Source organism: Oncorhynchus tshawytscha, linkage group LG02 (genome assembly GCF_018296145.1).
Source record: "Oncorhynchus tshawytscha isolate Ot180627B linkage group LG02, Otsh_v2.0, whole genome shotgun sequence".
Classification (NCBI taxonomy): Eukaryota; Metazoa; Chordata; class Actinopteri; order Salmoniformes; family Salmonidae; genus Oncorhynchus; species Oncorhynchus tshawytscha.
This window is the reverse complement of record NC_056430.1, coordinates 69,910,890-69,926,190: the sequence shown is the minus strand read 5'-3', so window position 1 is coordinate 69,926,190 and position 15,301 is coordinate 69,910,890. Positions and strand designations below refer to the sequence as shown.

At 40.4% G+C, this 15,301-nt stretch overlaps 1 protein-coding gene across 4 annotated transcripts in view; it reads left to right on the top strand.

The window, feature by feature from the left end:
• LOC112234936 (potassium voltage-gated channel subfamily KQT member 5) overlaps positions 1 to 15,301 on the top strand; it is a 174,015-nt gene that overhangs the window by 105,861 nt on the left and 52,853 nt on the right. For all 4 annotated transcript variants that reach the window (XM_042303757.1, XM_042303772.1, XM_042303761.1 and 1 more), the window contains exon 3: positions 3,209 to 3,335. In XM_042303757.1, coding sequence (XP_042159691.1) covers positions 3,209 to 3,335 — 127 coding nt within the window. The remainder of the gene's footprint in view (positions 1 to 3,208; positions 3,336 to 15,301) is intronic.

The following is a 15,301-nucleotide window of genomic DNA, read 5'->3' as shown; positions in this document are numbered from 1 at the left end:
TTGCTCCCAGTCGCTACTCTGAAAACTAGAGATTTGAAACAGCATTCATTAAAAAAAATCTCATTGCATCCATATGCCTCTTTTAGACCACACTTGCTAGGGACATTATTTTGGATTAGCATCAGCTGAATTTGAATCATGATATACTGGGAGCAAATGCTAGCTAGCTAATGTTGTGCCAATTGCAGTGGATGTAGTGATCTAATTGACTATGTTGACTCAGTGTTGACATTTAGCATGCTAATGGTGCACCTTTGAATTGAAAGGTATGACATTATATACATGCTGCTCACAGGAAGTGGACCACTTTAAGTCATCATTCATTCAAATCACGAATCTGTTTCAATGTCAAGAAAAGGCATGCCACTTTAATATGTTATGATATGTTTGGAATTTGGATGATTACAGTTTTTGTCAATTGCTAAAACACCATTTCTGAAACCTTGCTCCATTTCCTGAAAACGTTAAACACAAAACCTCATCTTCAAGCACTATTTACATAACCTCTGACTCCTCTCGCAAAATGAGGCATTCGCCTCAAAACAGTTTCACCTGTGTTCAAAATCAAACACTGCTCTCAAATCATAAACAAAGTGATCAAAAGGATATACACTCTCAAGCAGTCAGTAAACAATACACCGAAAAATAGAAAACACATTGTTCAAAACATACAAGTCTCAGGGAGAAGTACATTTTTAATCTAAAAAAATATTCATATTTTTCTGTCATTGTCTTTTGATGAACGAAAACATGTTCTATCATAGTAGCTCAAAATTAATCAGAAATTACTACTCTGCTTTGCTCTTTGCAATTTTGTTTTCTGTTCTTCCTCCTCCTTGTACCCCTATTTTCACAGTACTGTACCCTGCATCTCACAAACCTGTCCTTTGTCTCTGTGATACTGTAATTCTTGTTCTTTGTTGATATGGACCTGCAACCAGTCAAAATCTGTTGAGCAGTCAGTACTGTTAACCTCTTAATAAATGGAAAGCACAATGTTCAGGGCCATACAATTTGTCCATTGTACAGTATACAGCCTACAATGCACTGTACTACAGTATACAATACTAAAAGGGACAAAAATCTAAGGAGTAAACAGGATCAATGTGCCACTTCTTATCTTTGGGCTGGGTCAGGCCAGAGCACTTCGTTGACATCACAAGCAATATTGTCCCTCCTGAGGCAACGGGGGAAGAAGCCTCTTGTGTGCCGTATCCAGCCCTGACATGATTCCTCACCTATATCACCACAGGCTAAATCCATGGCTTGCAGCAGATTTACTCTGGTGTAGGGTTGTCTATCATACACTTACCATCTCCAAGAGGAGAAAAACTCCTCAATCGGATTCAGGAAAGGCGAGTATGGAGGGAGGTACAAGTTCATGAACTGCCCATTGATGTTAAACCATTCTCTTATCTGAGCAGCTCGGTGGAAACTGACATTGTCCCACACTATCACATAGGTGGGAATGGGATTCTCATTTAGCTCTTGACCCTGCTGCTCTTGAACCTGCTGCTCAAATGAAATATCTCTTAGATTGTCAATAAGTCTTAGAAGGTGCTGGGTGTTATATGGCCCGAGTGTAACATGGTGATGTAGAACACCATGGTTGCTGATAGCAGCACAGATTGTGACATTGCCACCTCGTTGACCAGGGACTTCAACAATGGCCCGCTGTCCAATCATGTTTCGGCCTCTCCTTCTCCTCTTTGTTAGATTGAAGCCTGCTTCACCGACAAAGATGAACTCATGGGGTCTGTCCAAGGATTCCAAGTCAAATATTGTCTGTGTAGAAATACAATATACTGTATGTAGGATTTTGTAAGTCAGACAGAGACAGTGCTATACTGTAGAGTACAATTAGGCTTCTGATTCACATACATTGTATGTACTGAAGAGTAATGTCATTCACATAGTATGTGTTAGTACTGTAGACAATCTGGATTACAGTAAATGTTTCTGAATGTACACTTACTTGCACATACTGAGCTCGCAGTTCTTTCACCCTTGGTGAGTTGCGCTCAAAAGGTACTCTCTATACTTGTTTCATTCGCATCCTGTTACGATGGAGGACACGGTCAATTGTGGAAATTCTCACACTGTCGATTCCCTGGAAGTGTGTGTTGTCTTGTATCACTCGTTCCTGGATTTCTCTGAGTCGTATTGCATTATCTTGAAGGACCATGCCAACTATAACCGCCTCTTGCTCCCGAGTGAATATAGCTGTCCTTCCACCTGCATGTGGCAGCCTTGCAATTCTACAAAACGTAGTTGTGCAGTTACAAAACATATTCATGCAGTACAATACATACAGTGATTAACTTTACACATGTCTATTGAAACAGCTGCATATAGTGTAGTACAGTAAATTTGCAATTACAAAAATACAGTAGTATACTGTACCTGTTCTCTTCTCTGAATGTCCTTACTATGGTGGACACAGAAAATGGGCTCAAATTGGGTTGCACTCTAAGTCCTGCTTCCCTCATTGTCAGTCCATGGACAAGAACATGCTCTATAACTGTTGCTTGAATTTCATCAGATATTTCCACTCTTTGTCTTCCTCTTCGTCCTCCTCTTCCTCTTTCTTGCCCTCCTCCTCCTCTTCCTCCTCGTCGCCCAAATCGCATACGCACTTGTCCTCGTCCTCTCACATTGTTTCTTCTATCCATTCTCAGACTTTCTCCTTCCCACCTTCAACAACCTGTTTGCTCTCTGAACTGACTTACATTGGTTGTGTCGCATCATTTGAAACAGGTTCAATCCATTTTGAGTGGTTGTGTTCAATCAATGACACGTGTTCTCTATTTGTATTTGATTGTTGCCACTTGTGTTTACCAGTATGGATGACATGTGCATTAGAGTGCAGAATGTGTTTTGAGAATGAGAATGTGTTTAGAGTTTTGCTGAAAAGTCTAAGTGAGATCTACAAATTGTGTTTTACCATGTGAAATGGTTTAAGGTATTGACAACAGACTGCATAATTAGCTAAATTAGTCCAGGCAACTGAGAACTTTGTTCAGCCAATGGGTTTTAGTGTTTTAGCAATTGAGAAAAACTGGAATAACTTATTGTACTTTCAATACAAGGATGAAACTGATATAAACAGAACTATCTACAAGTGTGACACCTATTCGTAGATTTAGTGCAATTGCTTAGTCATTGTGTATCACTTTCCCCTGACTTCCTGTTTTGTCACTTCCTGTAGGAGTTTGTGATGATCGTGGTGTTTGGGCTGGAGTACATCATCAGGATCTGGTCAGCCGGCTGCTGCTGTCGCTACAGAGGATGGCAGGGTCGCCTCCGTTTTGCCCGGAAGCCTTTCTGTGTCATAGGTGAGCTATAGACTAGATGAGTTATGAACACTTTATAAACCCTTTATAAACATTATTTTCGAAGGGATGAGAAAAGGTTTACAACCTTCAGTTGATTGTTCAGTAATGAGAAGTGTTTTAAAGTTAAAGGGTTTTACAGGTAATCGTTGACTTTTTCCTCTTTTATGACAATTGTTGACCTCTCAGTTACTTTATTTCCTACTTAAAAGCGAGAAGTCAGTTTCCCGACTGCAAATCATTATGGCTATTCACTAATTGCTGGAGTTTTACCGTAGGAATGTGACTTCCGAGTTCAAAGAGACCTATGAGTAAAAAGATATGCAGTGTAATTGACCATAGGAACACACACACACACACAAACACAATAGACCGTAGTCCTCTGGCTTGATGTTTTAGCTGTGGGGTTTGAGGCTCTTGTGATTCTTAACAGGAGATTTAGGGTCGACTGACTATGTAAATAGGCCTCTCCATTAACCCGTCTTCAATTCTTTCCAGTGTTTATACATATTCATCTGCCCTTCTCAGATGGCCGCCGTACTTAAGGGAGGGAGACTAGAGGCTTACCAGTCACGCTAAGTCATCAGCGCAAGCATCACCATGCTCTCTGAGCTGGCTAGTGTCATGTCGAGAGAGCGAGCGGGAGAGAGCGATAAAGAGAGTGAGAGAGAGGGAGAGTAGGGGCTTACCAGTCACGCTACGTCATCAGCGCTAGCATCACCATGCTCTCTGAGCTGGCTAATGTCATGTCGAGAGAGCGAGCGGGAGAGAGTGAGAGAGAGGGAGAGGGAAACAGAGATAGAAAGCAAGAGAGATACAGAAATTAGACCGTTAGAATTAGACCATGAATTTCATGAACTACGAAATAACATATGGAATCATGTAGTAACCAGAAAAGTGTTAATCAGACCAATATATTTTATATTTCAGATTCTTCAAATTGCCACCCTTTGCCTTAATGACAGCTTTGAGCACTCTTGGCATTCTCTCAACCAGCTTCACATGGAATGTTTATCCAACAGTCTCAAAGGAGTTCCCACGTATGCTGAGGTGTTCTAAACACCTTTGACCAGTAGTGTATATATATATATATATATATATATATATATATATATATATATATATACAGAGAGAGAGAGAGAGAGAGAGAGAGAGAGAGATTCAGACAGACAGACAACAATCAACCGTACACGGGCCAATAACTGAGCTAGACACTCTGAATAGAGATGGTTAAGGCTGAACTAGATACTCTGAATAGAGATGGTTAAGGCTGAACTAGATACTCTGAATAGAGATGGTTAAGGCTGAACTAGATACTCTGAATAGAGACGGTTAAGGCTGAACTAGATACTCTGAATAGAGATGGTTAAGGCTGAACTAGATACTCTGAATAGAGATGGTTAAGGCTGAACTAGACACTCTGAATAGAGACGGTTAAGGCTGAACTAGATACTCTGAATAGAGACGGTTAAGGCTGAACTAGATACTCGGAATAGAGATGGTTAAGGCTGAACTAGACACTCTGAATAGAGACGGTTAAGGCTGAACTAGACACTCTGAATAGAGACTGTTAAGGCTGAACTAGACACTGAATAGAGACGGTTAAGGCTGAACTAGACACTGAATAGAGATGGTTAAGGCTGAACTAGATACTCCGAATAGAGACGGTTAAGGCTGAACTAGATACTCTGAATAGAGATGGTTAAGGCTGAACTAGATACTCTGAATAGAGATTGTTAAGGCTGAACTAGATACTCTGAATAGAGATGGTTAAGGCTGAACTAGATACTCTGAATAGGAATGGTTAAGGCTGAACTAGATACTCTGAATAGAGACGGTTAAGGCTGAACTAGATACTCTGAATAGATATGGTTAAGGCTGAACTAGACACTCTGAATAGAGATGGTTAAGGCTGAACTAGACACTGAATAGAGATGGTTAAGGCTGAACTAGATACTCCGAATAGAGACGGTTAAGGCTGAACTAGATACTCTGAATAGAGATGGTTAAGGCTGAACTAGATACTCTGAATAGAGATGGTTAAGGCTGAACTAGATACTCTGAATAGAGACGGTTAAGGCTGAACTAGATACTCTGAATAGAGATGGTTAAGGCTGAACTAGATACTCTGAATAGCGACGGTTAAGGCTGAACTAGATACTCTGAATAGAGATGGTTAAGGCTGAACTAGACACTCTGAAAAGAGATGGTTAAGGCTGAACTAGATACTCTGATTAGAGATGGTTAAGGCTGAACTAGACACTCTGAATAGAGATGGTTAAGGCTGAACTAGATACTCTGAATAGGAATGGTTAAGGCTGAACTAGATACTCTGAATAGAGATTGTTAAGGCTGAACTAGATACTCTGAATAGAGATGGTTAAGGCTGAACTAGATACTCTGAATAGAGATGGTTAAGGCTGAACTAGATACTCTGAATAGAGATGGTTAAGGCTGAACTAGATACTCTGAATAGAGATGGTTAAGGCTGAACTAGACACTCTGAATAGAGATGGTTAAGGCTGAACTAGACACTGAATAGAGATGGTTAAGGCTGAACTAGATACTCCGAATAGAGACGGTTAAAGCTGAACTAGATACTCTGAATAGAGATGGTTAAGGCTGAACTAGATACTCTGAATAGAATGGTTAAGGCTGAACTAGATACTCTGAATAGAGATGGTTAAGGCTGAACTAGATACTCTGAATAGAGATGGTTAAGGCTGAACTAGATACTCTGAATAGAGATGGTTAAGGCTGAACTAGATACTCTGAATAGAGATGGTTAAGGCTGAACTAGATACTCTGAATAGAGATGGTTAAGGCTGAACTAGATACTCTGAATAGAGACGGTTAAGGCTGAACTAGATACTCTGAATAGAGATGGTTAAGGCTGAACTAGATACTCTGAATAGAGATGGTTAAGGCTGAACTAGATACTCTGAATAGAGATGGTTAAGGCTGAACTAGATACTCTGAATAGAGATGGTTAAGGCTGAACTAGATACTCTGAATAGAGATGGTTAAGGCTGAACTAGATACTCTGAATAGAGATGGTTAAGGCTGAACTAGATACTCTGAATAGAGACGGTTAAGGCTGAACTACATACTCTGAATAGAGATGGTTAAGGCTGAACTAGATACTCTGAATAGAGATGGTTAAGGCTGAACTAGATACTCTGAATAGAGACTGTTAAGGCTGAACTAGATTCTCTGAATAGAGACGGTTAAGGCTGAACTAGACACTCTGAATAGAGATGGTTAAGGCTGAACTAGATACTCTGAATAGAGACGGTTAAGGCTGAACTAGACACTGAATAGAGATGGTTAAGGCTGAACTAGACACTCTGAATGGAGAGACGGTTAAGGCTCAACTAGATACTCTGAATAGAGACGGTTAAGGCTGAACTAGACACTCTGAATAGAGACGGTTAAGGCTGAACTAGATGCTCTGAATAGAGACGGTTAAGGCTGAACTAGATACTCTGAATAGAGACTGTTAAGGCTGAACTAGATACTCTGAATAGAGACGGTTAAGGCTGAACTAGACACTCTGAATAGAGACGGTTAAGTCTGAACTAGATACTCTGAATAGAGACGGTTAAGGCTGAACTAGATACTCCGAATAGAGACGGTTAAGGCTGAACTAGATACTCTGAATAGAGACTGTTAAGGCTGAACTAGACACTCTGAATAGAGACGGTTAAGGCTGAACTAGACACTCTGAATAGAGACGGTTAAGGCTGAACTAGACACTGAATAGAGATGGTTAAGGCTGAACTAGACACTCTGAATAGAGACGGTTAAGGCTGAACTAGACACTCTGAATAGAGATGGTTAAGGCTGAACTAGACACTCTGAATAGAGATGGTTAAGGCTGAACTAGACACTGAATAGAGATGGTTAAGGCTGAACTAGATACTCCGAATAGAGACGGTTAAGGCTGAACTAGATACTCTGAATAGAGATGGTTAAGGCTGAACTAGATACTCTGAATAGAGATGGTTAAGGCTGAACTAGATACTCTGAATAGAGACGGTTAAGGCTGAACTAGACACTCTGAATAGAGACTGTTAAGGCTGAACTAGACACTCTGAATAGAGACTGTTAAGGCTGAACTAGACACTGAATAGAGACGGTTAAGGCTGAACTAGACACTCTGAATAGAGACGGTTAAGGCTGAACTAGATACTCTGAATAGAGATGGTTAAGGCTGAACTAGATACTCTGAATAGAGACGGTTAAGGCTGAACTAGATACTCTGAATAGAGATGGTTAAGGCTGAACTAGACACTCTGAAAAGAGATGGTTAAGGCTGAACTAGATACTCTGATTAGAGATGGTTAAGGCTGAACTAGACACTCTGAATAGAGATGGTTAAGGCTGAACTAGATACTCTGAATAGAGATGGTTAAGGCTGAACTAGACACTCTGAATAGAGATGGTTAAGGCTGAACTAGACACTCTGAATAGAGACGGTTAAGGCTGAACTAGATACTCTGAATAGAGACGGTTAAGGCTGAACTAGATACTCTGAATAGAGATGGTTAAGGCTGAACTAGATACTCTGAATAGGAATGGTTAAGGTTGAACTAGATACTCTGAATAGAGATGGTTAAGGCTGAACTAGATACTCTGAATAGAGATGGTTAAGGCTGAACTAGATACTCTGAATAGAGATGGTTAAGGCTGAACTAGATACTCTGAATAGAGATGGTTAAGGCTGAACTAGAAACTCTGAATAGAGACGGTTAAGGCTGAACTACTCTGAATAGAGATGGTTAAGGCTGAATAGAGATGGTTAAGGCTGAACTAGATACTCTGAATAGAGATGGTTAAGGCTGAACTAGATACTCTGAATAGGAATGGTTAAGGCTGAACTAGATACTCTGAATAGAGATGGTTAAGGCTGAACTAGATACTCTGAATAGAGATGGTTAAGGCTGAACTAGATACTCTGAATAGAGATGGTTAAGGCTGAACTAGATACTCTGAATAGAGACGGTTAAGGCTGAACTAGATACTCTGAATAGAGACGGTTAAGGCTGAACTAGATACTCTGAATAGAGATGGTTAAGGCTGAACTAGATACTCTGAATAGAGACTGTTAAGGCTGAACTAGATTCTCTGAATAGAGACGGTTAAGGCTGAACTAGACACTCTGAATAGAGACGGTTAAGGCTGAACTAGATACTCTGAATAGAGACGGTTAAGGCTGAACTAGATACTCTGAATAGAGACGGTTAAGGCTGAACTAGACACTCTGAATAGAGACGGTTAAGTCTGAACTAGATACTCTGAATAGAGACGGTTAAGGCTGAACTAGATACTCCGAATAGAGACGGTTAAGGCTGAACTAGATACTCTGAATAGATATGGTTAAGGCTGAACTAGACACTCTGAATAGAGACGGTTAAGGCTGAACTAGACACTCTGAATAGAGACTGTTAAGGCTGAACTAGACACTCTGAATAGAGACGGTTAAGGCTGAACTAGACACTCTGAATAGAGATGGTTAAGGCTGAACTAGATACTCTGAATAGAGACGGTTAAGGCTGAACTAGACACTGAATAGAGATGGTTAAGGCTGAACTAGACACTCTGAATAGAGACGGTTAAGGCTGAACTAGACACTGAATAGAGATGGTTAAGGCTGAACTAGACACTCTGAATAGAGATGGTTAAGGCTGAACTAGACACTCTGAATAGAGATGGTTAAGGCTGAACTAGACACTCTGAATAAAGATGGTTAAGGCTGAACTAGATACTCTGAATAGAGAGGTTAAGGCTGAACTAGACTACTGAATAGAGACGGTTAAGGCTGAACTAGATACTCTGAATAGAGACGGTTAAGGCTGAACTAGACACTCTGAATGGAGACGGTTAAGGCTCAACTAGATACTCGGAATAGAGACGGTTAAGGCTGAACTAGATACTCTGAATAGAGACGGTTAAGGCTCAACTAGATACTCGGAATAGAGACGGTTAAGGCTGAACTAGACACTGAATAGAGATGGTTAAGGCTGAACTAGATACTCCGAATAGAGACGGTTAAGGCTGAACTAGATACTCTGAATAGAGACTGTTAAGGCTGAACTAGACACTCTGAATAGAGACGGTTAAGGCTGAACTAGACACTCTGAATAGAGATGGTTAAGGCTGAACTAGATACTCTGAATAGAGACGGTTAAGGCTGAACTAGACACTGAATAGAGATGGTTAAGGCTCAACTAGACACTCTGAATAGAGACGGTTAAGGCTGAACTAGACACTGAATAGAGATGGTTAAGGCTGAACTAGACACTCTGAATAGAGATGGTTAAGGCTGAACTAGACACTGAATAGAGATGGTTAAGGCTGAACTAGATACTCCGAATAGAGACGGTTAAGGCTGAACTAGATACTCTGAATAGAGATGGTTAAGGCTGAACTAGATACTCTGAATAGAGATGGTTAAGGCTGAACTAGATACTCTGAATAGAGATGGTTAAGGCTGAACTAGACTTCTGAATAGAGACGGTTAAGGCTGAACTAGACACTCTGAATAGAGACTGGTTAAGGCTGAACTAGACACTGAATAGAGACGGTTAAGGCTGAACTAGACACTGAATAGAGATGGTTAAGGCTGATACTAGATAAGGCTGAACTAGATACTCTGAATAGAGATGGTTAAGGCTGAACTAGATACTCTGAATAGAGATGGTTAAGGCTGAACTAGATACTCTGAACAGAGATGGTTAAGGCTGAACTAGATACTCTGAATAGAGATGGTTAAGGCTGAACTAGATACTCTGAATAGAAATGGTTAAGGCTGAACTAGATACTCTGAATAGAGATGGTTAAGGCTGAACTAGATACTCTGAATAGAGATGGTTAAGGCTGAACTAGATACTCTGAATAGAGAGGGTTAAGGCTGAACTAGACACTGAATAGAGATGGTTAAGGCTGAACTAGATACTCTGAATAGAGATGGTTAAGGCTGAACTAGATACTCTGAATAGAGATGGTTAAGGCTGAACTAGATACTCTGAATAGAGATGGTTAAGGCTGAACTAGATACTCTGAATAGAGACGGTTAAGGCTGAACTAGATACTCTGAATGGAGACGGTTAAGGCTGAACTAGATACTCTGAATAGAGACGGTTAAGGCTGAACTAGATACTCTGAATAGAGACTGTTAAGGCTGAACTAGATACTCTGAATAGAGACGGTTAAGGCTGAACTAGATACTCTGAATAGAGACTGTTAAGGCTGAACTAGACACTCTGAATAGAGATGGTTAAGGCTGAACTAGACACTCTGAATAGAGATGGTTAAGGCTGAACTAGACACTCTGAATAGAGATGGTTAAGGCTGAACTAGATACTCTGAATAGGAATGGTTAAGGCTGAACTAGACACTCTGAATAGAGACGGTTAAGGCTGAACTAGATACTCTGAATAGAGACGGTTAAGGCTGAACTAGATACTCTGAATAGAGACTGTTAAGGCTGAACTAGATACTCTGAATAGAGACGGTTAAGGCTGAACTAGACACTCTGAATAGAGACGGTTAAGTCTGAACTAGATACTCTGAATAGAGACGGTTAAGGCTGAACTAGATACTCCGAATAGAGACGGTTAAGGCTGAACTAGACACTCTGAATAGAGATGGTTAAGGCTGAACTAGACACTCTGAATAGAGACTTAAGGCTGAACTAGACACTCTGAATAGAGATGGTTAAGGCTGAACTAGATACTCTGAATAGAGACGGTTAAGGCTGAACTAGACACTGAATAGAGATGGTTAAGGCTGAACTAGATACTCCGAATAGAGACGGTTAAGGCTGAACTAGATACTCTGAATAGAGATGGTTAAGGCTGAACTAGATACTCTGAATAGAGATGGTTAAGGCTGAACTAGATGCTCTGAATAGAGACGGTTAAGGCTGAACTAGACACTCTGAATAGAGACGGTTAAGGCTGAACTAGACACTCTGAATAGAGACTGTTAAGGCTGAACTAGACACTGAATAGAGACGGTTAAGGCTGAACTAGACACTGAATAGAGATGGTTAAGGCTGAACTAGATACTCTGAATAGAATGGTTAAGGCTGAACTAGATACTCTGAATAGAGATGGTTAAGGCTGAACTAGAGATGGTACTCTGAATAGAGATGGTTAAGGCTGAACTAGATACTCTGAATAGAGATGGTTAAGGCTGAACTAGATACTCTGAATAGAGATGGTTAAGAACTAGATACTCTGAATAGAGATGGTTAAGGCTGAACTAGATACTCTGAATAGAGATGGTTAAGGCTGAACTAGATACTCTGAATAGAGATGGTTAAGGCTGAACTAGATACTCTGAATAGAGATGGTTAAGGCTGAACTAGATACTCTGAATAGAGATGGTTAAGGCTGAACTAGATACTCTGAATAGAGATGGTTAAGGCTGAACTAGATACTCTGAATAGAGATGGTTAAGGCTGAACTAGATACTCTGAATAGAGACTTAAGGCTGAACTAGAATAGAGATGGTTAAGGCTGAACTAGATACTCTGAATAGAGATGGTTAAGGCTGAACTAGATACTCTGAATAGAGACTGTTAAGGCTGAACTAGATTCTCTGAATAGAGACGGTTAAGGCTGAACTAGACACTCTGAATAGAGACGGTTAAGGCTGAACTAGATACTCTGAATAGAGATGGTTAAGGCTGAACTAGACACTCTGAATAGAAGATGGTTAAGGCTGAACTAGACACTCTGAATGGAGACGGTTAAGGCTCAACTAGATACTCGAATAGAGACGGTTAAGGCTGAACTAGACACTCTGAATAGAGACGGTTAAGGCTGAACTAGATACTCTGAATAGAGACGGTTAAGGCTGAACTAGATACTCTGAATAGAGACTGTTAAGGCTGAACTAGATACTCTGAATAGAGACGGTTAAGGCTGAACTAGACACTCTGAATAGAGACGGTTAAGTCTGAACTAGATACTCTGAATAGAGACGGTTAAGGCTGAACTAGATACTAGAATAGAGACGGTTAAGGCTGAACTAGACACTCTGAATAGAGACTGTTAAGGCTGAACTAGACACTCTGAATAGAGACGGTTAAGGCTGAACTAGATACTCCGAATAGAGACGGTTAAGGCTGAACTAGATACTCTGAATAGATATGGTTAAGGCTGAACTAGATACTCTGAATAGAGACGGTTAAGGCTGAACTAGACACTGAATAGAGATGGTTAAGGCTGAACTAGACACTCTGAATAGAGACGGTTAAGGCTGAACTAGACACTGAATAGAGATGGTTAAGGCTGAACTAGACACTCTGAATAGAGACGGTTAAGGCTGAACTAGACACTGAATAGAGATGGTTAAGGCTGAACTAGATACTCCGAATAGAGACGGTTAAGGCTGAACTAGATACTCTGAATAGAGATGGTTAAGGCTGAACTAGATACTCTGAATAGAGATGGTTAAGGCTGAACTAGATACTCTGAATAGAGACTGTTAAGGCTGAACTAGACACTCTGAATAGAGACTGTTAAGGCTGAACTAGACACTCTGAATAGAGACTGTTAAGGCTGAACTAGACACTGAATAGAGACGGTTAAGGCTGAACTAGACACTGAATAGAGATGGTTAAGGCTGAACTAGATACTCCGAATAGAGACGGTTAAGGCTGAACTAGATACTCTGAATAGAGATGGTTAAGGCTGAACTAGATACTCTGAATAGAGATGGTTAAGGCTGAACTAGATACTCTGAATAGAGATGGTTAAGGCTGAACTAGATACTCTGAATAGAGATGGTTAAGGCTGAACTAGATACTCTGAATAGAGATGGTTAAGTCTGAACTAGATACTCTGAATAGAGATGGTTAAGGCTGAACTAGATACTCTGAATAGAGATGGTTAAGGCTGAACTAGATACTCTGAATAGAGACGGTTAAGGCTGAACTAGACACTCTGAATAGAGATGGTTAAGGCTGAACTAGATACTCTGAATAGAGACGGTTAAGGCTGAACTAGACACTGAATAGAGATGGTTAAGGCTGAACTAGACACTCTGAATAGAGACGGTTAAGGCTGAACTAGACACTGAATAGAGATGGTTAAGGCTGAACTAGATACTCCGAATAGAGACGGTTAAGGCTGAACTAGATACTCTGAATAGAGACGGTTAAGGCTGAACTAGATACTCTGAATAGAGATGGTTAAGGCTGAACTAGATACTCTGAATAGAGATGGTTAAGGCTGAACTAGACACTCTGAATAGAGACTGTTAAGGCTGAACTAGACACTCTGAATAGAGACTGTTAAGGCTGAACTAGACACTGAATAGAGACGGTTAAGGCTGAACTAGACACTGAATAGAGATGGTTAAGGCTGAACTAGATACTCTGAATAGGAATGGTTAAGGCTGAACTAGATACTCTGAATAGAGATGGTTAAGGCTGAACTAGATACTCTGAATAGAGATGGTTAAGGCTGAACTAGATACTCTGAATAGAGATGGTTAAGGCTGAACTAGATACTCTGAATAGAGATGGTTAAGGCTGAACTAGATACTCTGAATAGAGATGGTTAAGGCTGAACTAGATACTCTGAATAGAGATGGTTAAGGCTGAACTAGATACTCTGAATAGAGATGGTTAAGGCTGAACTTACTCTGAATAGAGATGGTTAACTAGATACTCTGAATAGAGATGGTTAAGGCTGAACTAGATACTCTGAATAGAGATGGTTAAGGCTGAACTAGATACTCTGAATAGAGATGGTTAAGGCTGAACTAGATACTCTGAATAGAGATGGTTAAGGCTGAACTAGATACTCTGAATAGAGATGGTTAAGGCTGAACTAGATACTCTGAATAGAGATGGTTAAGGCTGAACTAGATACTCTGAATAGAGATGGTTAAGGCTGAACTAGATACTCTGAATAGAGACGGTTAAGGCTGAACTAGATACTCTGAATAGAGACGGTTAAGGCTGAACTACATACTCTGAATAGAGATGGTTAAGGCTGAACTAGATACTCTGAATAGAGACTGTTAAGGCTGAACTAGATTCTCTGAATAGAGACGGTTAAGGCTGAACTAGACACTCTGAATAGAGACGGTTAAGGCTGAACTAGATCTCTGAATAGAGACGGTTAAGGCTGAACTAGACACTCTGAATAAAGATGGTTAAGGCTGAACTAGACACTCTGAATGGAGACTGTTAAGGCTCAACTAGATACTCTGAATAGAGACGGTTAAGGCTGAACTAGACACTCTGAATAGAGACGGTTAAGGCTGAACTAGATGCTCTGAATAGAGACTTAAGGCTGAACTAGATACTCTGAATAGAGACTGGTTAAGGCTGAACTAGATACTCTGAATAGAGACGGTTAAGGCTGAACTAGACACTCTGAATAGAGACGGTTAAGGCTGAACTAGATACTCTGAATAGAGACGGTTAAGGCTGAACTAGAACTACACTCTGAATAGAGACGGTTAAGGCTGAACTAGACACTCTGAATAGAGATGGTTAAGGCTGAACTAGATACTCTGAATAGAGACGGTTAAGGCTGAATAGAAACTGAATAGAGATTTAAGGCTGAACTAGACACTCTGAATAGAGACGGCTGAACTAGACACTTAAGGCTGAACTAGACACTGAATAGAGATGATTGAATAGAGATGGTTAAGGCTGAACTAGACACTCTGAATAGAGACGGTTAAGGCTGAACTAGACACTAACTAGATACTCTGAATAGAGACGGTTAAGGCTGAACTAGATACTCTGAATAGAGATGGTTAAGGCTGAACTAGACACTCTGAATAGAGATGGTTAAGGCTGAACTAGATACTCTGAATAGAGACGGTTAAGGCTGAACTAGACACTCTGAATAGAGATGGTTAAGGCTGAACTAGACACTCTGAATAGAGACGGTTAAGGCTGAACTAGACACTGAATAGAGATGGTTAAGGCTGAACTA